The sequence below is a fragment of the Bacillus rossius genome, chromosome 1, assembly GCF_032445375.1.
Source record: "Bacillus rossius redtenbacheri isolate Brsri chromosome 1, Brsri_v3, whole genome shotgun sequence".
NCBI classification, from domain to species: domain Eukaryota; kingdom Metazoa; phylum Arthropoda; class Insecta; order Phasmatodea; family Bacillidae; genus Bacillus; species Bacillus rossius.
In genome coordinates, this window is record NC_086330.1 from 36336671 (window position 1) to 36364497 (window position 27827).

A 27827-nucleotide genomic window follows, 5' to 3' on the forward strand; every position below is an offset into this window, starting at 1 on the left:
TCCATGTGTTGGTGAGAATGATGGATTTTTTATAAGATTTCGAGGGTGGGAATGATAAATCTCCCTCGCCCTTGCGTACACAGCTAACCATTATGCAATAAAAAATAAGTCCGGTGAAAATTTTAATTACGAACTCTTGGCTAGCTGCTTACGAACAGCTGGGTGTATGCAATGCAGTGACTTCTGCCACAAACCCAGGCATGTGCAATATTTTAGAAATAAATTCATTTTGATAGAATGTTTACACATGTTCAAAAAGTATGTTGCAGTCACCCGCAGAAAAATATTCTGACAATATTGAAAGGAACCAACACTAGCTACTAACAGATAAAGTTAAAAATTCCAAAATTTTAAGATTTACCTACTCATGAGAATTTTTTAAATGTCCTTTAGCAAAACAATTTGCAATCATTTTTTAGCCATAACTTGTGGAACTGTTATTTACGTAAGTATTTTCAAGAATGAAAAGCTTTCTGGCTCAGTAAAGTACAGTCCAATGGTTTTACAAAGGATGACAATGTAGGAACTTTTAATGACATCAATAATTTAACAAACTAAATATTAAATGACAAACTCACACAGGGCTCTGCAGATATGTGGAATCCAATCTCAGTTGGCATTGTATCTAACAATTCCTTGAAACAGGAAGAGAAAGCCAATGGCCGCCAACAAGTCTCGCCAGGTGGCATCAAGCCCATTGGAAAGTGTTCTTGGCCTGTTCAAAAACCTTGGAACTTCCAACCTTACCAAAAATTTTTTTTCAGGTCTCTGTCATTCACTAACCCTAATTCAAATTTTTTTTTGTTTTAAATTAAATACTTGACATAAGTTTAGTTTTCCATTAAAGGTAGATTGATTTTCAGGCACACAAATGTTACAAACCAAAACTGAAATATAATGTAACGGTTAAATAATAAAAAATTGCAACTGAACTGAATTCTCCAAAATATGTAACATAAAAAATACAAATAAATGGATAAGTTGGATTTTCTTACAGATGTGTAAAATATAAAAAAATTATATTATGCTAAAAAAAACAACCATATATTTAAAAATTCTGTATTTTATTCACACAATTATGTTCTTCAGTTGTTTTAATACACAAAATGAGGATCACATTTTTATTACAAGATAAAAACTGTTACACAGAATGCTCCAAAGTACAACTACACAGTTAAAATAAATATTGAAAACAATCTAAAAATGACATAAGGTTGCAGTTGCCCAGTTTTTTGAAAATGTGAAGAATGGAAGGTTTTGGTGCATGAATTGACAGTACATATCATATTACTCTAATTTAAATAGCATTAAATAATGACCAATATAAAATGTTGTGAAATGTGTTTGAATATTAGCCAAATTAAAAATTTTGCCAAACAAGTAAATTTGTATTTAATAAACTTTAATGAAGTACTCAGCCTATAAGGTTTATTGTTCCACATTCAGGCTTATTAGAGTATAATGAATTTTTACAAATATATAATTATTTTTGATAAAATAAAAGAATAAAACTACATATTTAATGTTCTGTCAAATGAATACACAAAAACCAAAAAATATAGATTTACTCTCCCTCCCCCCTCTTTTATGAATAAAACAAATTAAAAAAATTAAAATGCAATGACTTGAAACAGTTCAAAAAAATATAGAAACTCCCTAACTTGTTAAAGACACGATGACATAAATAAAACCTGCAGTTAGGAAGATTGTTTGCTGGTACCCTGAAGCCAACAACAGCTGGGAAGCAATTGCTACCACAAATCTGTGTGTATACAGTGGCATGCCTGCCAGCTTGCTGAAGTTTATTTGACAGGCTTATCACAGTTGCGACTGCTTACTTGTTTTGTACACCCGACCGAGTTCCTCATTACCCATTGGCATTTCAGTTCTGCCTGTAAACTATGAATCACGCACTTCTACGACACATGCACATGCAATATTTTTCTTTGCTTACTGAGTACTATTTAGTTATCATTATAATGGTGTTGGAACAAACAACCAAATGTAGAAATCAAAGATACTAAACAGAGATTTTACACTGTATTAAATGTATTTTAGTCTGAAGTCATTGCAAGGGAATTGTTTTTTTATTATTATTTAGTAGTGAAGACTCAATAACATTATTCACACATACAAAACTGTAAATTATAAAATTTAATTTCTTTATTTTTAAAAATTTAATCTAGTAGCATTATAATAAATATAAGTACCGCATCAAAACACTGCAATTTCGTATATTATACTTAAGTAATGTACAAACTCCACTTGCAGAAAATATGAGTTAAGTAATAGATAAAAAAACTTTTTCCTTTCATAAGTCAGTAAGTTACTTTATGCAAGTGTGTAATGACACACATGCTGGCAAAACACTTTACAACACAACTACTTGACAATGTTGTTTTGCAAAAATTACCACCACTGTACCTAACTTCAAAAATGCTGATACTAGGTCTAAATCAACTTTTTAAAATTTAAATTTTTAACACGTACACCAAAACCTCCACAGTTGTATTTCATCTGTGCACATCGTATGCAAAGGATCATTACTGATCCGCTAACATAAACCTACACACTCCGAAGAAAACAATCCTCGTTATCTAAGGAAATGATTTACATGAGCATCCAAACTAAAGCTATACAAAAACCAGATTTACAATCAATATATAACTCGTTTTCTACCATAAGAGCTCAGATGAGTTAAGAATGTACAAGTAATAAAGATCTAACATTTTCGATGCAAGTTGCATTTGAAAGTTACTTTCTATAGTATAAAATTTTTATAACTTCAATTAAAGGCACAAAGTAAAATTTATTAAATCCTATTTAATTTTTTGGAATGAATATTAACAAATTAATACAATATTACATTAATTTTATAAACAAATTCAGTGCAGACACTGTCATTTACTGACTTAATTATCCAGTGATGTACTCACTGATAAGAAACAAATTTTACTATCTTTCTAGTAATCACTATCTTATCAGAATAATAAAAATCACTATATACTAAAATGGTAAATATATATTTTCTTATATTAAATAAATATAAAGAAATTATGATTAACAAGGCATGCATAATTCATAAAAATTTTTTTTAAACCCCAATGAAAATTAAATATTTAAACCTTCAATTTAAAATATGAAGTCAAGAAAAGAGTTTATTGAACTAGAATAAATCTTACTATAAAAATATGATATCAAAAATAAAAAGAAACATGAGTGAATGCTAGAGACAAGATTTTATGGTTTAATTTTCAAAACAATTTAATTTTTGAAACAGAAGATTTTGGTGATATTGATAATTTTTTATGAAATCTGTTTCCAAAACAGGGTTATTTTGACGGATACGTGATGCACTTTTTCAACATAATGATTTGTAATAAGAATGGCCAACTTTTCAGAATAAATAAAATAAATCTATTAAATATTTTTGTGACTGAAAAATGTTCAAACTTCATAATGTAAAGTTTAATAACTAATAACGGTTGTAAGATTAAAAAGAGTATAAACCTTTCCAATCTTTTTTTTTTTATCAAACTGTGGTACAAACATCATGCTAAATAAATTACTTTCATTCAACTAATTTTTAAAAGATTAGATATTTGTCATTAGAGTGAAGTTTTGATTGAAAATGCAGATTAATTTCATGACTAATTGCATTTCAGTGCTTTGTGGTGTAGTAACTTGAACTTCGGTGTTATATGGTGTGACATGCTTTTCAGTGTTATTTAGGTTTTATCGCAATTCACCACATAATCCTGTCCCTACTGACTGCACATTTATACGCATGTCTTGTAAACAATACTGAAAAGTTGCTTAAATAAACCTGTAAATAGACAGCCACATTTTAAAGAACAAGTGGTTCGTTCAATCCAGCTTCTCTTTTTTTATACCTTTGTCTACCTACTAGCCTTTTTATTTACTGCAAGCAGCATGAAGTGGATGGTTTTATCTGTGAGGTTCAAAATGCTTGCAGGCAACACAGGTCCCCTCCCTTGATGCTCTTTTGTATGAGAGAGTGTTGTGGAGGGAAAATTGTCTTCTAACTAGACTTTGTCGGGTTTAAATAGTTCACTTATCTGCCAGTCCCCCCCCCCCCCCCCCCTCTTTTCCCCCGTTTATTTCCCACTGATAAATGACGGCACCCAACCTTATCTTTTAGTAGGAAGCTCACTAAAGAAAATCCATGTTTTCAAGAATTATTTACCGTTAAATCTTATAATAGTTATAACAAATATTACGCAATTGTGAATATTAACTTCAAAATCATTTGCAGTCGAACTAATAATGACTTCTGAAAATGCATAATTTGCTGGTGCGTTGACAAACATACCAAATAAAGTTATTGGGTTACACAAGTTGAAACACAGACTCCGGGAAGTATATCAATTCATATTTAATTTATTTTTACCATGGATATGCAAATTTGTTCCTAGCTATAGTTCTTAGAAAAATACAAATTTTGATTTTAATTTAGTATATATGACTCTTGTGTTTTGTTTAGATGATGGATGACGGTTGTAAGACCATCATATTGAAGTATTTTACTCCCAGAACAAAACTGCAGAATGCAAATCATGTGGTTCAACTCTTAAAACACCAATTTATTAGTATACAAATATTTGCGATCTATTACAAGAGTATATAATTTTTTGTTATAGTTGTAGCTTTTTATTATTAATTGAAGGGTTGAAAACATCACATTCTCTACTGTTGCATTTACAACAATTGGCACAATGTTACCTACGTCCACAGCTGTGAAATGGTTTCTTGTAGTAACGAAACATGACTCATTTATATATTAAGACTAACTTAATAATTAAACTTTGAAGAAAGAATTTTTAACTCGCCAGGATCATGATTTATTTTTGGCAGAATTGAAGTACTAGTGAATGATCATGCTTTGTAATAACTGGAAAAAAGTTTGGTCATATGCATACCTCAACACATGTTTTGCACAATGTATTATTAATTATTATTAAATTTTCTGGTGATGAGATAATAAATTTAAAAATGGGATGGTTTAATAGTACAAGTTTAGGCTATTTTTAATTATGTGCTCCTCCTTAGCTTTGCTTTACATTGATTTAAAAACACTCCACCACAGGTAGGCATTAATTTCACTTTACAATACAAGTTACAGTTAGTTTATTGCTATACTGTCATATTAAAAGCCTTCTTTTAAATAAACTCTCATACATTTCAATTCAAAAGCGAGGAGTTAATTTTATTAGTATATGGCAGTTAGTTTTAAATTTTTAATCAATTATTTCAATTATATTTACTTACTTCATCACATTCAATATTTCAATATTATATATGAAAATATTGATAATGATAAAAGCATTATTTGCACATGCCTAATAGAATCGTATTTAAAAATGGATATAGAAATATGAGTATATTGAAAATAATTTCCTGATTCTAAAGATATATTCTATATTTGCCGTATGTATTTTTTTGCAGGATAGTATGTGACTAAAGCATCATTTGACATCAAAAGGTTAGCAACTATTTATGACCGAACTCATTTTGCTTTTGACTGTCATAACTTCCGAGGAGGAGAAAGAGAAGCCCAATTGAACAAACTTAAGTTTCAAAACCAAACTTTATCTTAAGTATAAAGGTTTGCAAACAATAATTCAAACACAACATAAACATGCTCACAACTACAAACAAAACTATGCTATAAAGCATTTCATTTTAGCTAAATACTTGGAAACTACTACTGGAAACAACCACAAACAAAAAATCTAACTTAAAAACATGGCAACCCATTCTAGATGACACTCCTTGAGGTAAGAACTTAAATATTTTGACATATTATGACTGAAAGAAATCTATTAGTAGGAATTGAATAGTATACATTTAACAACGAACCAAATATAAGTATGAATATGAGCACTAAAATTTACGAGTGAATGAGCAATTATTCATCCTCAAACACTTTACAGCAAAACTCTTATCACCTGTTGTAGAACTCATAAAAAAAGGCGAAGAGTTGTTGACAGCTTTGCAAGTCGAATCGACTACGACTTTGCCTCCTAAATTCTTATTTTATTTTACCATAGTTGACATCTAGATAAACTGCTACAATTTTAATTTTATCAAGTTATATTTCTGACTACTCCAGTATCTGTCAAATAAATGGTTTAAATAAAAAAAAAAATCTTCAATCTTCATTATCACATCAACCAATACAGTACTAGATGCATAAAATGTGAATCCTCTTTGCTACGTTGCTAGACTCATTTCAACATCCTTATTGTTTTTGGAAACTACTTCTGATAAACCATCACTACTCAAACACAAAAATTTTCACTTAAGCATGCCATACTCATACCCCAGTATATTATCTAGTATATATATATATATATATTTAAGTTTTGGCTTATAGCGTGTATTCCATACAATCCAGAAAGCAGCAATAACCAATAAAAGATGACCACAGAAAATTGGTCAATAACTTAAAAGCTTTATCTGTCTAAAACTAGAAAAAGACTTTAGGAAAAACATGGAAAAATCACAGAAACAGTTAAAGAATGTTTCACAGTTATAGAATGTTTCATTCGAAAAACATCACTGAAGAAAGGCCACTCCCATAAGGCAAAAAGTACAAAAAAAAAGGCAGAAAAGTAACTACAATCCTTCAACATCCTAGAATCAAGAACTTGGATAATTCAATTAAATGCTATTTTGTTACAAAATAAGTGTTACTAATTTAAATACATTAAAAAAAGTACAAAAATACTGTTGAAAAAAAAAATGTTGCAAATAAAATCAGATAACTTGCAAATACAATGAATAAATCAATTGTATGTATATATACGGGTCCTGTAATTGGACAGAGTCATTTTCAAAATTTTGCAAAAAATATTTGTGAAATAAAAAAAATATGCTTAAAATCAACCTTTTTGTTTTCTTTTCATTTTACCATAAATTGCACTCACACTATTTTTCACTTCAAAAAATGAAATGATGCGAATATTCTAATGGGCACTATTTAAAAATCAATCATTCTATATCACAGTCACAAAATATTAAAACTTAAAAGTATAATAAAAAATTGTGCAGAGTAAAATTTGGAACATGTATTGAAACTCACTTCAAGCTGTTCGTACTGTTGCAAAATCACACATTCTGTCAATGAATACTTGTTTAATAAACTTATAATCAATAAAAAAATACAAATATTAAATATACAATCGTAAACAGTGTTCGGTGAATTTTTATATATTTTTTTATCTGTTATACTTGCCAGTGGAGGATTCAGATCACGTACAATAAGAAGAAATGTTTATTTGTATGTATATTTCATTTGCTGTCATTGTATTATTGTATTATTGTATAAGACTTGTCCAATATCTTTGCGCAAACCCATACACACAAAAAAATCTACTGGATGCAAAATGCAAAACTCGTTTCTTATGTCCTTGCCTTACAAGATTTTTTAGTGTATTTATATTGCAGTCAATTTATTACAAGATAATTACTGTCAATGTATTATGAACCAGAGTCCTGAAATATTCCCGTTCATTTAACAATAACTGAAGCAAAAAATAAAAAAAACATGATTGTGAAACTATTCCTGTAAGGTATAGATACAATTATATTTTGTTTTAATTAAATTTATATAACATATATCAATACTTATTTTAATTAAGAACATTTAATCTGTATTGAATACATTTGTGTACACATTTCTTTGCTGTTGGTTAAAGTACCTCTCAGTGAAACAATTTGTTTTAGTTAAAAAAAAGTTTCCTATCTTATTTATGTAACCATACTTTCCAGTTCTTAATTAAATTTGGAATTGGAATATCAGAGATTATTGCATCAATAATCAAAAAATGTTTAATCCTTGATTAACATACTGTATTTGATAGAATCATCAAAGTATTAAAGAAATAAACTTACTTATCAATAGTCAAACTAGATACTTCTACTTTAGTCTACGTTTAAAGAAACATTCATATAACTTTAAGAAATATTCAACTCTGGGAATGTCTAAAAATAAATACATCACACAATGGGAATGTAACACCATACAATTAGCATGAAATTGGCTTTGTAAAATTTTAATTAGTAACATTTAAAATTTTGTTAGTAAAAACATTTAAAATTAAAAATAATTTGTATTTGGACAAACTCTTAAGCCTGCCCCACACGACACCCATTTCCTTAGCAGTTTTCATGTAATTTTTATGCTAGCGCGCCTGCTCCCGTGTGGGTAACATTTCAGCACCCTTCCAAGGGGTCTGGCTCTGGGTATAAAAGTTTTCATAACAGAAGTCTTAGCCAAAACCGTAATAGAACGTGTTCTATTTTTCTGCTATACCCACGAGCTGGAGCCGTCAAGATGGCGGACCCACGTGTTGCAATATAACCCCGTATATAGTCTGTATTGTCAACATTAAGGGACGTAACAAATGTAATGGTATGCCAAATGAAACTTTATAATAGTAAAACTACTATGGAATATATTTGTTAAGCTGAAATTGCCACAGAAAGAAGTAATCGAAAATTTTAAAATACGTTATGAAAATACATTGCACTCTATATTACCCATTATCTCCTATCACATCCGTAGAAGTTGCGGTAGCGTAGTGGCGAAGGGCACGATGGCAGAGGTAGAAAGGTGACTTTTGAATGTGGTTCGAATCCTCATCATTCCTATTTTTTTTTTTAGTTTTTTTTTAAATAACAGATAATTAAATTGTACATACTGTGCTTTCTGCAAATATAAATTATTAGAATTAATTTATGATATAATATTATTAACTACATTTAGGTGTCTCAGTCCATTGATTTTATTCATAGTACTACGTACCTAGATTTATTTTTACTTTTAAAAAAGTAAAGTAAAATCACATGTTCACAAATAATTTAAACCAAAAGTTAATTTTATAATTAAAACGCCAACGTTTATTAAGAAACGAGTGTCCATAAATTAATAATGAATAAACTGATACTTCATAGCGACACACCTGTGAGGGTAAAAAAAAAACATGCAAAATGTTTTTCTTCACCGAAGATTTAAATTTATTACGCGGTATGTGCGTGTTTATTTGTCTCACTGGGTTACAAAAAATATTAGTTACAATTCCTCTAATTATGTAGTTAAATATATAAGTAATCAATAAATCTTATATATAACATATATGAATCGGTAGCATTTTTTTACTATTACAATGAAATTAGCTTGATTAACTGTATAATTAAATTAAAATTAGAATTTAAACCGTACATAAACTACATTTAGTAAACCCAATGTCCCTTGTATCATTTAAATTTATATATTTTTAGATTTTGAAATTAACCTACAACTTAAAAATATATTTGTAATTCCAAAATTGCTCTTAATTTGTTTTTAAATACTAAACCAATTTTGTTATTTATTTGCAAATGAAAAATATAAGATAAAATATCAAATAATATTTCCGCAAGTTACATAATTTTTAACACAAACAGGTGTTTTTTTTTTCAGTATTTTGATAAGTTGACTACGACAGGTTTATCCTCCCCTGATATGTTTGCTTTGGTCGGCAACTGCGTTGGCTGGTTTTCTGTTAGCATTCTAGGTATCGTGTGTATGGAGTTAAGAAATCTTTCTGCGGTTCTGCTATACAAATTTTTATGAAAATTTTTATACCCATGGGTATAACAGAAGTTATAGCAGAAAATGGGCATCGTGTGGGGTGGGCTTTAGAGACATATTTTGTGGTTAGTGGTTTGAACTACACTTCTTTCTTCCTTAGTACAGTCGAGCTTGTATTTTACAGTATCTGAAAATTATTATTTTTTATTTATCAATGAATTACGTTTATAAATAACTCTGAAATTTAGTTCGCACCTTCCCCCTCCCCCCAAAATAAAAATAGCTGGACAATAATGGAAGGAAAAACTTCAAAAAAATTACAATCAATACAAACCAAACACAAGTTTTTGAAATTAAACGTAATTCACATAAAACCAGAGAAAAAAAAATCAAAAGAAAAGTTAAAAAAATAAATAAATAAATAAACTATCAAAACATTTTCATAAATACGGGTCATGTCTATGCTTCTTGAAAATCAGAATACAATACACAAAGTCGTATAAGTTAGCAAGATTTAGCAGCAATGACAAATGTCTAACTGAGGTCTATTGCATAAACATTACAAGTCTACAAGTTACAAGTGAAATCTACAATTTACAAGCAATATTTAACAACTAGTTAATTGTAAGGTGCCTAAGGCACCTATTGAAAAATGATGAATAGATGAATATATTAACAAACACTTTAGTTTTACTTAGACAAAATATTTATTAAAATTTCTTCTTTCAATTTTATGCAAATGAAAATAATTTCTGATATATATATATATATATATATATATATATATATATATATATATATATATATATATATATATATATATATATATATGGAATGATAAAAAAAAATGTTTTTAATGAAAAACCTTTTGAAAAACTACGTTGTGTGTTAATTGTCTCTGGTCATTCAATAATCTTCCTTGTTGTGGATTTTATGAACAATTCGTATGAAGGTGCTCAATTGAATAAAGTTTGCAACATTAGCATTCTACAATTCAAAAATTGTCTTAACATCTATTCACAATCAATTTAGTTCTATCATTAGTGCTGAAAAATTGACACAACAGTGGTTGGTAGATTCATTTTTGCAAGTGGAGGCAAAAAAACTTGAATTATATTAAACAGATATAGATTACTAAAACATGGCAAACTAATCCATAAAACATGATGCTATGCTCCCATGCATACTATCTTTGCGACATAGAGTCGGCAACAATGCTAGAATGAACAGGTCAGCAAAGAGCAATGAAAATGTTACACTGTAAACGCATGTGTACAGAATTCATAGTGTTACAGAGTCAGTCAGTGAGTCAGTGCTGAGTGTATTTATGTTAGATTACCTAAAAACTATCAATAAAAATGATAAATTATACATCTAAAAGGGACAAATTTCAGAGAAAATGAACACAGCCGTATGAGCTCATTCAAAGCGGAAGAATTCTAAAAAAAAGAACTGGGTACTTACTTCCATATCCACTATCCAAATAAAATAATGATTGGGTTGAATTAAATCTATCACTTTCATAGCTTCTGTAGAGATAAATAATGTAGTCCTTGTGTCAACTACAAAGATACTAGTGTTTAAATTTCTAAATTTTAGTCCTCATATATTTTCTCTAGCATATAAAATCTTTTGAATGCCAAAGATTGCATGGTGTTTGAGGATTTGACTGGCCCATTCCTAAGTTATCCTATTTAATAATTAATTCAGAGCAGCAGTTGTGTATATAGTCTTTCCTTGGCTAGGAAATGAAGGGCAGTTCCTTGCTATTGGCAGCGTGAATATTATTTATGCAGGGAATGTCTTTCAAGCATTCAAAAATTTTTTTTTTTTGAATATCCCAATAGCCCTCCCCCCCCCAAAATCCTTTCCCTTTAAACTTGTCTCTTTTTGTAAGCATAATCAAGCCTATTTAAAAGAATATAGTTAATTATATAATACAAATATTTTATAACTGTTATATTTTATGCAGTACATCACTTTTTAGTTCCTTTATCACTTGCAAACCTTCCATCACTAACATAACATAACATAACAGCTCATTTGTGAAACATGTTTTGCACATTCACCAACTTTTAAAACTATGAAAATATTTTTACAAAATGAAGTAGCTCTCACTTGTAACTTGTATGCTACCTAGTTACGTGAATTTTGTTAATGTGTAAGTACTGGTACGCAGGGCCGCAACTAGGGGGGGGGGGGGGGGGGGCAAGCGGGGCATACGCCGCGGGCGCAAAGCTGTGGGGGCGCCGAAATCGCTTGCATTGTAATTCCTACTACAACTGGTAACTGGTAAAAAGTTTTTTAACTTGCATGCCAGGAATGTCTAATCTGATTATAATATAACGTCTCAACATATTTAATGCACAAGTCTAGTCTACTTTATGGACATAGTGGGTTCTTGCATGGAAGGTACAGTAGCACAGACACTGTTACATGTAGGTATGGAAAATGCTTAAATAGCACCATTTTTCAGTGGGAGGTCCCCCAGACCCGCCACTTTATTGGTGTGGTATGTGCAAAAAAGAGGGGGGGGGGGGGGGGGGGGGGGCGCATGAATCCATTCATGCCCCGGGTGCCAGAGACTCTAGTTGCGGCCCTGCTGGTACGTACTTATTAAATAGGTCCCTGTTGGTACAGAAATGTTTTGTCTTTGAACTTTCGCCTTTATTAGTTAATACATAGAAAATTCAGATTGAAGCAGATAAATCATACTGCTACTTCCTAAACCAATAACAACACTGAAACAAGATGGCATGGGTTAGGTTTAGGTATCAGGTACGAAAACTCACAAGAACAGCAGTTATTGCTTGTTATTGCATAACTGCCTAAAGCAGTTCATTGATACATCAATGAGTATACCATAGTTAAAGCATTACATGACTCTCTGCACCCTACAAAATACTAAGAATGAATAATTTCAACTATAGCAAGAATCATGATTGTGTTTTGTTTTGTGTGTGTGAGTGTGTGTGTGTGTGTGTGTGTGTGTGTGGTGCATGTGTATACGTGTGTATGTGGCAAAATTCATACAATATTATACGAATACACAAATTATTGCAATAGTTTACACACACCAGTCAAAGAATAGTTAGAAATTTTACAAAAATACTTTATACCTACAGAAATGGAAAGACATTCACAGTAGGCCTTCAGTGAACAAGTCAACAATTATTTCGTAACGTGGAGAATCTTTCGAAAACTCCTAGCAATAATTATAACAACACCCATTGAAATCGCTGGGACAAAGTTAACATTTGAGAACAGAACTCTAATATTGTCACAATGATTGAGAAAAAGTCTATTTTACTTTTGCACTGAGTGAGGAAGACAGAATACGACATAAAATGTACATGTAATACAGCATTTGAGAGTCTACCCTGCAACATACATTTCAAACATTGCTAAAATAATCAGACATATTATGGTACATAGTCTTTGAATACGTACCCACTACACGAGGGAAAAAACATTTCAAGAATAAATACCCATAAAGTATTTACAAAGTTAAATAAAAATATATATATATAATATATGAAACAATTTAGTACAGCATACAAAATGGTCATTTCATCAGTCTGTTTACTTGAATCAAATAAAAATAAAAATTAATCACCTAGCACTATACAACTTACACGTAACATACAACATCACAACAATTCATGATAAGGCCTGCGGAAAACCTGCGGATACGATCTCACGCGCGGACGAACGTGTACGGGGGGCGCCGGCGTCAGAAGAAGATGACCTCCTCCTCGGAGGGCTGCGGCGGGGTGGTGGGGGACTGCACGCGGAACCTCTCCGGGAGCCTGGGGTAGGTGTGTGTGCGGCCCGCCTTGTTGCCGGGGGGAAGAGGAGGCGGGGACACGTTCTGCATCATGGCCGGGCTGCTGCCGGTGCGGGCGTGGCTGGGCGGCACGGTGGAGCAGTCCCCCGGCCCGGGGGGGCTGAAGCTGCCCGAGCCCAGGCGCTGGTAGCCCCCGGGGCCGCCGCTGCCTCGGCGCTGGTCTGCGGCCGCCGCCGACTGGCTCAGCTTCAAGGGCAGGATCTGCTGGAGCGCGGAGCCGGATCCTCCCAGCTTGTTGGCCAGCTTCAGGGGCAGCTGCTGCCTCACCTGCGCAGCCCACACCCATGCACGGTCACATCACTCTGCACTCATTTGTAAGCTATTGCAATGAATTATGAATCCATTTAACAATGTTGGCCAGTTTTTAATACTGTCTTTATTCCGTTTTATTACATTGAGATTAGAGGTGGGACGATACCACACTTTCGATACTCCAGGGAAAAATATTTTCCCATTAAGTAACAATTATTACAAATAACATAAACTAGTTTTAAACTATATAAATTCCCTCTTTATTACAAAAATACAAACTGCAAACAACTTTAAATTCTTGAGTATAAAAAATAGAAGCGAAATACAAACTATCTTCAAGAGAGTTATTTCCAGTACACTTTTTTACCGCGAACAAATGTAAATAAAAAGAAAATCAGAAATTTTTTCATTTTACAAACAACCTAATGCAACAGAACAATTTTAAATAAAATATTAACGTGAGAAACGTAAAAAACAAAACAATCCGATCGTAAGAAAACAATAATAAACGGGTATATTCAGTTCAAAGATTAATGAATGCACAAAATATGAGTTCCGTGCCTTGGTAAAGCGCGTGCACCATTTTCATAATCATTGCTAGTTTGCGCCACTTAGTCTCGCTTGGTGCTGGCCATAGATGCTACTATCGAAGTGCACAGTCTTCCTGATATCCATATATATGGTGCGATAAAGTTATTTTTCTGCGTTTGCAAAGGTAAACAATGAACTTTTTCAAAATAAAAGCATTAAAACGTAGTTAATCAAGAGGAATATAACACAAAAATTTGCGAATTTTAGGACTTTTCCGCTTCGTAAAAAGGTATGAAACGGGAAATTAGTAAACCATTGTAAATATAGTAATTTCGGCGGGACCACGGTCTAAGAAGGGGAGGTCTAGTCTGGACACTCCCCAACTAGGCCAGCATGCAAAAGTGGCACACCTAATGTCTACGTAGTTCCGCTCCACTCCACCAGCTGACCTGTAGCGCTGCTTGTTCTGGGGTGGTATTTTAAGCTTTGTTGTTATGAACAACTCAACATAATAATCATTTAAATTTACATTAAATGTTAAAAATACATTAATCTCCAGATATCAATACAGTATTAAATTTGATGTGTTTTTGTTTTATAAGTTTGGGAATTATTTCATAAATGAGGTACTTAAATTAGGTTACGTAGTATTGTTTACACATTAGCATTGGCAGGAAGACGGGAACTTCATTGTGAGTAAGGAGCATTGATTTTTAGTAAAGAGAATAAGCGTGTATTATTGTAATTGTGAAAATGCCTAACCATTGTGTTGCACCTGGATGCAAAACAAATTATCAGGCAAAGTTGGACGAGAAAGTTGCGATATTCAGAGTTCCCAATGATGACAATGTTAGGCAATTGTGGCAGAAAGCAATTCCACGAGACAAGTTTGTCCTTAAAAGATCCCATTATGTATGCGAAAAATATTTTGTGGAAGACGACATTCTCACAAAAAAGGATCACAAAGATCAGTTCGGAAAGGTCATTGGAATAGTAAGTTAAATTTTATTATATTTGTATGAATGTAGTCTAAAGAATACCTACTTATTTTTGTATAGGCCCGACTTTTTTAAAAATGGAATGTATGATGAATTTTATTAATGACCAGCAAAACCCTGATAATACCCGTTTGTAAGTAGTTTGACAATACACCATTATTTATTAAAATATAAAATTTGCAAAACGAGTGCGGTCTCTTCCTTAAAAAAATAATAAAAATCCCAAAATACTTTTATTCAGTGCTCTAAACTTTCCTTTGTTATTTCAAAAGTAGGAGATACGAAATTCCAACTAGTTTAGGAGTAATCACCGTTTATAATTTACATTACAGTACCTGACGATGGCACTTATTTGTGTAGTAAATAATGTATTGTAAATGCAGGTTTGGTATTGTTATTCAAATACGTAAATCAGCCAAGTTATGTACTTCGATTCACCCTTTAAATTTAAATGTTAAAATATAGTGTGATTATTATTATTCAATGAATTTTAAAACGTACGTTACAAAGAACGATGTTTGTTTATTAAGTAAAGTATAATTTGGAAATTCGTCGTCCAAGTTTCAGGTTGGAACAGAAACAACGTAAGAAAGAATTTTTTACAAATTAGAAATAGGTATGTATGTTTTTGTTTTTTATTATCGCGTATTTTCACGTTTTTTTGTTATCTTAAAAGAGATAATATAATAAAGCCGCTCTAATGATATTTAATTGTTTCTTGGTTAACAAAAACTGTTAATTATCAAATATTGTTAACTGTTAATATTCAATTTATTATTATTTACGCGACGTCATACTGTACGCGTACACAATTTGACTCGATTCGTTGCTGTAACATAACAGCATGTTATGCGGTATCAGAAGTAACGAGTACCGTAATGATACGAAAGTAACGAGTACTAATTGTTATAGTAACGAATACATACAGGTACTCTTTTTCGTTACTTTTACACCTCTAGATTTTAAACTATCGTATCGTATATGTATTATTTACCTCTTGTTTGTTTTTCAAGAGAATTGACAAATTCATAATAACGTCTAGTGATATATTTCCACCGCAAGACACCTAGCGCTAGAGTTGAATAGCGGATGTCGAACGAACTATGGAGACAGTAAGTAGTCACTTTTATCTGGCGAGTGTCCAGACCTCCCCTTCTTAGACCGTGGGCGGGACCAAAATTAATCGGCGTATGACACGGGAAAATGTATGAAACGGGAACGTATCATCGAGGTACTACTGTAGTTGTATTTTGTATGATGGCGACTCAAAACTTAATTCGATACAAATGAACAAGCATTCCGGTATCGAAAAAATGTATCGAACTTACAGTTTCAATACTCGATACTTTTCGATACCGTCAAGTATCTAAGGTATCGAGGTATCGAAGTATCGAAAATCCCATCACTAATTGAGATCAAGTGGGTTTTTGTAGATTTATTTGCTATGAAGTCACAATTGTATGGAAAGTAAAAATTCATTGCAACATTTTAGAACCCTTGCCTACCCATCTTCAATAAGAACATTTTGTTGTACGGGTAGGGAACTACATAGTTATAAGAATTTGCGAGAGATCAGCTGACTGTATGGTCAGAATGTGTTCCAGGTCATTATGACCCAGTTTAGTAATAGCAATACGAATTTGCGTCTGTTAGTGTTTGAAATTATTTGTAAGGATCCTCGTAAAGTAAAGCCGTTTTTATTCAATAATTACTTATTTTCTGTTTGCTGATTAAGTTGGAATCTAAATAAACATGAGTTCTCAGTCTGTTTGTTTACTCAAATATTGTTTCTGTCCAACAATTTTTATGTTTGGATTCATTTGTGGACAGCTGTCACTCTTACAGATAGCTTTTTAATTAGTTTGTTATTATTTTTAAGTGTTAATCGGGTATAATGTTTTGTCAACAGTGATGTCATTAGATAAGGCAAAACACGACACAGAACAGCGATACTCAATAAGGTATCGTTCTTGGCATCTATTAAGGAACCACCCCTACACTCAATTGGAGTAATTTGCGAAACCACAGCGAACAGAAATCAGGACGACTAGGACAGGATCGGAACCCAAGTCCTAGAATGAAATTCTCCAGTACCTTATCACCGCCCTACCTTGCTCCATAATTCAAATTAACACTAAGATAATGGTTACTAACACAGTAAAAAAACTTCAATAAGTTTTCTGATTTAAGGGGATTGGTGCACCAGCATCGTATTAAAAAAAACAATATATTTGTTAATGATTCAGCTGCTAGAGAAGATTTGAACCATTCTAGTGTAAAATTTATTTTTTATTTTTCTATTTTAATTAAGTTATTGCTGATTTTCGGGAATTTTTTAAATTCAAGCTTTACTAAAATAACTATAAAGAATTCAGTGGTAAAACTTTTGCAGATAAATCTTCAGACACGGGAGATATGACTGTGACCATTATTTTATCTGTAATCATTATTTATTTAACGTATTTACAATTTGAATTTTAATAAATGAGCTGCTACGAAATTGCGTGATATTCATTTACAAATTTAATAATATTCGCGTTTTATTTGTAATTCAAACGCCTACATATCTGTCGGCTGAATGATTGACTTTATTTTAGTCTTTGGCTTATTGCAGTCGGACCTAAAGTAAAAACGTAGCTGTAGAAGTTTGAGCAGCGTGCAAGCTCGGATACGAGGAATTATGAAGCGCGCTGGACAGTAGTGACACCTTGCGACAGTTTCCCAAACTTTTTGTAGCCAGTTCTTTCTCCCGTTCCCACCCTGCCTCAGCTGTCTGCTGTTTACGAAGGGGAGACGGGATTTCGCGGGAAACTGATATGAATGTCAACGTACTCATTTTCAGTAGATAAGAGAACGTGTTTGGTCTAGCTCGGCGTGTAATTGGTAATTCTCTGTTATTATTTAGCACAGTGATTTAGCTAGATGTTTTTTGTTGTAAGCGTGAGATTTATTCAGGAATAAAATGCCAAAGAAACCTCCACCAAGCAGAGTACACAAAAGAACAAAACTATCGAAAGCCATTAGAGCGCTTAGAAAAAAGAATAAAGAAAGGTAAGAGATTATTTTATTATAGCTTTTTTTATCATACATTTATTTTTCAGAGTTGCGTATGTACGACGCGATGGACGCGATGCGACAACAAAAAGATGTGTTAAAGTGTAAACATGTTTTTTTTCAGCAATGCGTGAACCATTCATAAACTATACTCAACATGTATACGTATAATTACGTTTGAATTTTTTTTATGACAGGCATCAATGTTATTAAGCCACATTAGACTTTTTTCAGAAAAATAAGTGTAGCAGAAAACACTCAACATAGTCTCACACAAAATCAGTTTACATGAATGCAGTTTTAAGAAGTAAGCTACGTAAATAATATTTAAACATTATTTAATATCTGCTGGTAACGTTTCCAAAGTATCAGCTTTGCCTTCATTCACGAACAATATTCGTGAGCTTATTTATTTATTTTGCTGGCGTTTCGTTGGCAACTGTTAGGACTGGAAAATTAGTAAACATTTTTCACCCTATCCTAAGTTAAATCTAAGTGTGCGCGGTTAGATGAGGACATAGATGTGTCTCAGGCTTACGCCTTTACACTCTACTCATGCGGGGTATTAACCATGCGCGTAAGGGCGCGTTGCCAATGACCTGTAGGATAGTCTCAACAATCCTCTACGGACTCGAAAAATGTCACCTGCTCATTGGCTACTTGACTTGTGACAACGGTTTGTTGTAATACCTGTGATTCATTGTTAGAGACCTGCAAAATTCGCGGATTCATTTCGTGATATGCTACAATTCAAATAATTATACCTTAGCGCTGCTTCTACCACTGGTTCACTGTTAATCTGGAGTAATGACGGCCAATTAGAGACCCTCGCTCAAAGAAGTGTCGAATCACAGACACTCAGTCGAGACGACTCACAAGTCAGCAGCCAATGAACAGGTGGCATTTGCCCGAGTGTGTAGAGTGTAGTAGAGTCTATCCTGGAGGTCATAATTTTGCAGGTCTCTATTCATTGTTGATTTTGTTGAGGAGTTTTCAGTGATTCAGAGCCCCCCATTTAACTGTGGCCGAATTGAAGAAACAGTACAAATGTTACATGCTTGAATTCATAGCGAATCGAAACCACAAATATTTACTGATGTAGTGGTTGGTAAAAAAAATATTATTCGTATCGCGTCCATTGCTTCGCGCCATGTTAGCTCCTATAATATATGGATTTACAAAATATAACGATTCATTTACGACACTTTAGATAAGGTGTGTAGGATTTTAAGAATTCACTTGAATTAATATTTAAGAACATATTTCAGGATAACTTGTGAAGAATCTCGTACAGACGGCACCGGTTGTGATGACTCATTGTTACCAGAGCAGGGGCCATCTCGTGTACACGAAGTGACATGTGAAACCTCAACACAACTCGAAACTCAGTAAGTGTTACATTGAAATGTTTCCGCTACAAATGTTCAGAAATTATAATTTTGAAATCGAGTAGAAATATTCCTGCAATTAGCATTAGGTATATTTTAATAGACATTGAAAGCTAATCATTAAGTAGCTTCAAAATCCAAATACCAGAAGCTAAAAAGGTTTTATCTTGAATGCGTACTGCCTGAAATAGCTGATCCCAGGCATGTCAGAATGCTGCGAGTGGCGATACGTCATTGGTAAATGCCAGGGTGGTGCGTGATTGTACATTTTATTTTGTAATTTTTTATGAAAAGGTAGGGTATTACATAAATTTAATGTAACTGCATTTTGATATCACCTCATACTGTGTTTATTACTTTGCAGTGAGTACGAGTCTGGAGAAGAAACAATTCCAGATAGTGATGAATGGTTGCCACAACTAACAGTTACAACAGAACCCGCGGTTGTTGAAATCACTGGTCGACGAATAGTAAATATTAGTCACTTACTAAAACAACTAACAGAGCTGGCAAAACATGGCAATGTTTGCACTCAGGGACAATACAAGATTACTTCAGAAAGGAGGGTTGGCGTGATGAGTTACTTATATTACGAGTGTATAATGTGTGAGAAAACTGTGACTGTAACAACAGAAGAAGATACGAGAAAAGAAGAAGTCAACGACGCTTTCGTGTGGGGTGCATTGTCAGTTGGAATTGGCCATTATCAAAGTCAAGAGATGATGGCCATCTTGGACGTTCCCATCATGGATAAGCGAAAATGGCAAAGACATGAAATTCGTATTGAAGAGGTAAGGAATTTTTAAAATCACTTTATGGTTCAAAAAATTGAAATTGGATTTGACACGCATTTAGTAGGTACATAAGTTATATTTTAGCTGAACCTATCGAAATCATCAGTCAATATATTCTCAAACAGAAATGCAAATACCATTATTTGCCCACGATTAGTGATCAAAGGTTGGCTGATGATAACATGCGTAATCGAATTACTGTTATTTTACGTGAGATAACAGTTAATATTTGACGAAAGTATTGATAATTTTAACGTATTTAAGTAGTAATTGAAAGTATTATTGAGATGCCTTCGTTAAACTAATTCAATTTACAAATAGCCACTACACCTATAAAGCCGCCACAAAATAACAAAACTAACCTAAATCTTTCCAAACTTTTTGAAAATGGTATCAAATAAAAAAAACATGAGAAGTTTTCTGTACAATAAATAATATAATATAAATTCAAGTAAGAGAAAATTATAAAAAGAATTATAGTAGACCAGGGTCTATTTATGAATCAAATAGTTAGTAATAATTTTAATTTTAGTAACTATAGATAATCCCTTAAAATGTAATTTATAATTTTAATCTTTAATAAAGCTACATTCATTTTTATTTCCAACATATAATTCCCATAATATTTTATATAAATCACGAAATTTAATATCTTTTCACTCCTACAGTGAAAATGCTAACTTATGATATAATGTTAGAACTAATTTTAAATTTTTACCATACAAATAAATGCATTAGCCTAAATGGATAAATAGCTAAATGTAACTCTAATATGTTTCTCATAAGGTCTGGGAAGAAAAACTGGAGACATACATGCAAAAAAATGGAACAGTAGAGAGAAAGAAGGCCTTGGAAAGAGGCCACGTAGACAACGATGGCGTTCCGTACATCTCTGTTTATGTAGACGGTGCATGGTGTATGCGAACATACGGACATGCTTTCAACGCAGCATCAGGGGTTGTAAGTATTTTTAAGAAGTACTGCACCTAATGTTAGCACTAATTTGGCTCCAGGATTTGAGTGGATGGGAATGTTGCCGAACACAACTCTAGATCGTACAATTATTTTGTAAATTCTTCGTTTTGATTTATTTCAAAATATTTCATACATACCATTTTACAAAATATGTCTACGTATTTTTTTTGAGTTATTTTAATTCAAGTTATATTTTTGGAATCACTTTATCCTGACATAAAACTAGAAAATTTTGAGCTTTTGTAGTAATTAAAGACATAAGCCGAAGACAAGGAGTTAAATACATAGACTTCATACAATTAACTTTATTTGATTTTACATGGGTTCAGGAATGTTTAGTAAGTAATGTTGTGACGTGATATAATTGCTTTTGAAATTTTCTTCAAGTGGATCATTGGAAATCACCTGTAGGTATAGACATTGCAAGTAGAAAATTGCAGTATATAAATATGTACAGGTTAATAAAAGTGTTTTTATTTAACAGTCGAAACTAAACTATCTTCTGTGCTTTAGTACGCGTGCGTGATAAATATAGAGATTCTTCATTCAACAGTTTTCGTGTGGTATAGTTGCAATATCTAAAAATTTATTGTAGAATCATTATAGGGCTATGTGTAATCGAGAAGGTTTATGTTATTTACAACAGTGCTCAATTACTTCAAAATTCATGACAAAAAGCCCATTAGTTTTAAAATGTAATTAAATATGCAACAAATGCTTGAAATGTAGTTACATATGCAACAAAAGTGTGCTATTCACCCATAGTGTCCAAAGCACATAACATGGTTAGTGAATGTTTGTAAACGATGTAAATTTAAAATTAGTTTATCTTTCTAGTTTATTTATTAGCAAAGTATCGTATATCAATGGTAATTGTTTGTATAAAGTGTTGACATGTAGTCTTGTGACAAATCATACACAGAAAAAACTTTATTTTTATTAAGAATCTCAATCAGAGATAGTGATGTATAACAAAACTTTGCACACAAAAATATTAAATTCAATTCCTTATTACGTTTATAGTTGGGAAAAAAATATTTATTTGACGCGACAATCACACCGCTAATTTGTAATTATTAATATCTTTTTTGACAAAATTATTTCTACCATTAACATATTTTTTCTTGGGATTGCTCAGTTCTCTGGAACATATGACTATGCCTTCTAAGATTACATTTGACAGCTAATTACAACGCAGTATTTTAATATGTTATTTTTAACAAAACATTTAACTAAATATAGTTACATATTCAAATATGTTTGTTTTGAATTTTAAGAATATATGGGTTTTTGTGCAACAGCCGACCAATCAGGAGGCAGCTTTCAAGTAATAGACTTAATTATAAAAATTTTAATTTATTGTTCTTCTGAGACTCTCAGCCATGTAATGAAAAATTAGTGTGTTTGTATAAAGAAAAATCAGTGAATAGTAGGTATTAGTAATGTTTAGCATCCATCCTATTTATGGAGGATTTTCTGACCTATAAAGCCTAGGTCAATTCCACAAGTAATTGTGTATTATGAGTGAAATGACATCGATATAAAATACGCAATAAGTGTTGGCTTTTACTGAAATAGTAATTACTACGTAAACCTTCACTGCAATACATTTATTGTGTTAAACAGTAATAGCACGAACACCTACGTATTGTTTACATTAATTGAAGTGCAGTAATCTGTGTTCATAGACTTTAAACTTTGGCATGGATGCTACGTAATGACTTAATGAGGAAAAAACTTAATTTTGACTGTTTAGTTTGGATTTCCTCCCAAGTAGTTCAGGGATCAGGGCTCTTGTGACACGCTAAGTCTAACTAGACGGACATATATGAATAAATACCTACATCAAATTTGAAAGCATTCTCCATAGTGCAACAAATATTTGTATCACACGTAGGACACGTAATGTTACAGATCCGTGTAGGTTCTTAACTAAGGAAAGTTTGACCACCAACTAGGTATAGTATCAATTGGGCCAGACGTAATTTTCAAGGCCGATACCAAGAACCTGGTAGTACATCTAACATTTAATTTCTAATAAGTAATAAAGAATTATAATTGTATTGTCTATGTTTTCCTATTGCTTAATGTAAATTCAGTAGGTCCAATAATATTTTTCAACGCCATATATGTACAACTTGACAATTGTCATATTTAAATAACGTATACAATCACCTTTGTTTACAGAAGTTGCGTTCTCATTATCTCAGTGAAGAGTGACGTTCTGTTCTTTTCCCCCATAATGCTTGTAAGAAGATAATTGCTGCATTTCTAAACAAAGCTAAAACATTGAATTTTACCCCGTTAGATAACCAACACTACATGTTAATTTTGTAGCTTCACTCCATTCAAACAAATATAAATCTATTTATACATTCACAAATAACATAATCAATATCCGTCACGTTTGGTTCCAGTGGAACTTGAAAGCTTTAGATTTTGTGTGTGTGTATATACAATATTATTTTTTCATGTCTTTACCAAAAAATAATAATTTTTCAAACACAAAATAAGTGTTATTTGACATAAATATTTCTGTCAAATATTGTATTGTATATTGACATTTTTTAACATTTCAATGTTTTAACTATCATATTGGCAGCTAGTTATTTATGCCTGTGTTAAAATATATATTGTAGTATGGGAGAAGGTTGCGTTTACGAAGTAAACAGTTCATATAATTGTAACTAAGTGATTTAATATTTTATTAAATCATCGGTTATTCTTTTCAATTTCAGGCATGCATAATCGGAGTTGAAACCAATGGATTGCTATTCATTGGAATAAAAAATAAATATTGCTACGTATGTAATCAGACTAAACCAGGAGAAGAAAGTAAACAACATTTGTGTTATAAGAACTTCTCTGGTGCTTCTACTGCGATGGAACAGGAAATTTTAGTGCAAGGATTTTGTGAGTGTGAAAATATGCATGGGTTACGATATAAATTCATAGTAGGAGATGGTGATTCCAGTACCTACGTAAAAATTCAACAAAACGTAAGCTACGGGAGGCATGTTGTGAAAATGGAATGTGCAAATCACGCTGTAAAAAACTACACAGGAAAACTGCATAAAATTGCAAAGGATACAGTTCATCCTATATCGGGACGAAAGTGTCTGTCTCAATTAATTCCACGCCTTACACGAGCAGCGAGATCAGCAATTTCAAGTGCTGGTCGCAGCAACAGCAACAGTGAAATACTTCGTGCAGATCTCAGAAATGGACCTCACCACGTGTTTGGGGACCACAGTAACTGTCGCGATACTTACTGTAGCCGTAAGGATTACAATGAGGAAGATAAAGTGGCCTTGCTATTGCCAACTACTTTATGGCCGGCTCTTCAGATGGCACTAGATCCATTGGTACAAAAAGCTGATAGATTAGTTGGAAACTACACCACAAATCAAGCAGAACGCTTCATGAGCCTTGTATCAAAGTTCTCTGGTGGTAAACGTACAGACGTAGGCAAGAAGGGACGTTACAAACGGTGTTGTTTGGCGTCAGGCTTGTCTCACGTTAAAGGGCCACATTGGCATGCTTCACCACTAAAAAAAATGTTTGGTCGAAGCCCAGGAGCTATATGTAAAAAAGTGTTCAATACACGAGCTAGAGCTTCAGAAAGGGGCATAAAGAGAAAATCAGCACGTCAGAGTTTATTTAAAGACGAGCCTCCCAGAAAACAAAAACGTCTATCTGCCGGAGCAGATTGTAACTATGGTCCTCAGGCAGCTCAACCTGACATAGAACCAGGAGAAATGGAGAGTAGGAAAAGAGCTGTTCTTGATAGGCTTGAAAACGAAGCAGGTACTCCTGAACTGTGCTCCGTATTGGAGAAAAAAACGGTGGGTCAACATGGCAACATCGCGTGGAGAGAAGCGAGGCTTGATCGTCTCACTGCATCACTTTTTATGAAAGTGTGTAAAATGCGTGATGACACATCGTGTCATAACAACGTTGTAGCTGTTGTAAATCCCCGGGAAATTAACACGGATGCTGTGAAATATGGAAGGATTAATGAGCCAACTGCCATTAAAATTTACGAAAGTAAGTTTGGTGACAGAGTAGTGCCATGCGGGCTGTTTGTTGATCCTGAGCACCCATATCTTGGAGCTAGCCCTGATGGTATTATAAGTTCAGATAGAATTATTGAAATAAAATGTCTTCCTTCTCTTAACCAGCTTAAACTAAAAAATCCCTCAGTAACCACTATCCGGGATGCATGTAAGATCAAAAAGATGGCAGTACACTTAAACAGCAAAGGAGAAATCATTTTGGACAAGAAAAGTTCGAATTACTATCAGCTGCAGGGGCAACTCAACATTTGTAGAGTAAGGTACGCTACTCTTGTTTTGTTTTGTGATTTCGACACAGAATTTATTTCTGTGGAACGAGATGTAAATTTTTGGTCAAACGAAATGCTTCCGAAGCTAAAAAGGTTTTATCTTGAATGCGTACTGCCTGAAATAGCTGATCCCAGGCACAGCCGTGGTCTGAGGTGCAGAGATCCAGATTACATCAGAGAAGCACAAGAAAGAAAGAAAATTACCAAGGGAAAAAATTCAGCATCAACTAGAGATTGCAATACGACGTTGCTGCCTTAATGTAATGGTGTAAGATATCTCCGTGCATACTATTATTGATTTGTATGTTGTTCCAATAAATCTAGTGAAGGGCACTTTCACACGATTAAACATTGGTTGAAATAACATTCAATTTGTATAAAAGTCTTTTGTTTTCATGTTTTCATGCGGCGCAAAATAATTTTTAAAGCTTATTTTTTCGTGCTCTTTCTGTGTCTATTTTATCATAATACATTTTCAGGGTTATTGGTAATGTATAATTGACCATATTTTTATTCAGCCTCTGTTTGTAATGATTTGGGTATTATTAAGTTACAGTGTTGTTTCCTAGACATGTTTATTTTGTGGTGAAGTATAGACATGTGAACATTGGTATTTCATTGTACGTAAACTGTTTGGTTAAATATTTTAGAACAATGTTTTGTAACTCTTAATTATACTCATTCATGAACTTCAACAAACAATTTTAATTTTACAATTTTGTTTGTTATTTGTAAAATAAATTGTTAAATTTGATGGTGTTGTAATATTATAAAAGATTGGGAACTGTTTATTTTAGGGCGATTATATTAATAAAATTTCTTTTAAAAACACACATGTTACATCTCTGTAAAAATTAAAATAGCTTTTTGTTTAACAGTGGTTTTGGAAACCTAATTTCAGATTTAACTCTACAATAATACGTTGAAGTATATTTCGAAGAGTCTACCTATTGCAGTGACCATGGTATGCCTTACGGTAAATGTATGCACAGTTTTTCGTTTCATGGTGGCTGTAACCCAAAATCATAGTCAACAAAAACGTTTATATGTATATAAACTTTTATGTTGCCTATACATATAACGTCAACGGATAATATAGCTGCTGTAATTAATACGTCGTTTAGTATATACAGTATAAAATCTATATTCCAAGTTATTTTAATTTATTATTTAACACTTTTGTCTAAATTATTTTTGATACGACTGTTGCAGCACGATGTTAGGGGGGAACAATCATTAATCCGTTAGTAGAATTGCTATAAAATCAAAGTGGTTTTAACCATTCTAAATATTATGTAAAATGTTTGGCTGACTAAATTTTTGATACCAATCATTGCTGCAAAGGGTGAAAAATAGGGTTTAAGGGACAACAAACATGTATGCTCTTAGTGCGTATAGTGTTAAAACCCTTTATTATTATTTAAAACTTTCCAAATATTATCTAAAACTTTCTAAATATCATCCAAAAATTGTGATACGACAAACAAAAACTCATTGCCAGGGGCGGATCCAGAGATGAGTTTTTAGGGAGGAGGAATCGGTCTTGAGATTTGGGGGAAGAGGATCTTGTGTTGACTTCAATGAAAGGTTTTTGGTAACTAAAGTAGGGTACCTCGGACACTACAGTTGCCAAGCATTTACCAACTTCATATTGAAAAATTCTTCGAAAAAAGAATAAATTTGGAAAGTAAGATCCACTCAACCATAAATAGAAAAGATACCAAACAAAGTTGCCAACTTCATAGTGATAAATTCCTCGAAAAATGTATAAAATTCTTATTAGTGGTACAAAATATCCTTCCGGTAGATCCTTTTGCAAATATTTTTGTTTTGATATGAATAAACAGTATTGCATTTTTTCTGTAAGGTTTGGCTCTTATTTGGAGAGGGGGGGGGGGGGGGGATTTTTTCCCCATCCCTCTTCTTTGAAACCTCCCCTGATTATTGCTATGGGTGACCAAAATACGCTCGCAGAAACAACACATTTATTACACACTTAGTCAATACAATATCGGACATTTCAAAATTTTTGTAAATCTTGTGAA

General features: G+C 32.6%; 2 protein-coding genes across 7 annotated transcripts in view; one reads left to right on the forward strand and one right to left on the reverse strand.

Annotated features, from left to right (window-relative positions):
• Nucleotides 1-1045: 1045 nt before the first annotated feature.
• Nucleotides 1046-27827, reverse strand: part of LOC134534411 (rho guanine nucleotide exchange factor 18) — a 180689-nt gene continuing 153907 nt past the window's right edge. For all 4 annotated transcript variants that reach the window (XM_063372885.1, XM_063372900.1, XM_063372879.1 and 1 more), the window contains one exon: nucleotides 1046-13712. In XM_063372885.1, coding sequence (XP_063228955.1) covers nucleotides 13332-13712 — 381 coding nt within the window. In that variant the 3' untranslated portion in view covers nucleotides 1046-13331. The remainder of the gene's footprint in view (nucleotides 13713-27827) is intronic.
• On the forward strand, nucleotides 14376-27441 carry LOC134534473 (uncharacterized). 3 transcript variants are annotated; one of them, XM_063372952.1, is made up of 5 exons: nucleotides 14376-18277; nucleotides 19549-19668; nucleotides 20033-20459; nucleotides 21249-21422; nucleotides 24176-27441. In XM_063372952.1, exons 1-5 carry the CDS (start codon nucleotides 18189-18191, stop codon nucleotides 26039-26041), a joined length of 2676 nt encoding a protein of 891 aa, XP_063229022.1. In that variant the 5' UTR covers nucleotides 14376-18188; the 3' UTR covers nucleotides 26042-27441. The 3 variants fall into 3 exon arrangements, with proteins under 3 accessions (XP_063229022.1, XP_063229036.1, XP_063229029.1); XM_063372959.1 differs by lacking the exon at nucleotides 14376-18277 and having other exon boundaries at nucleotides 19545-19668; XM_063372966.1 differs by having other exon boundaries at nucleotides 14376-20459; nucleotides 21249-27441.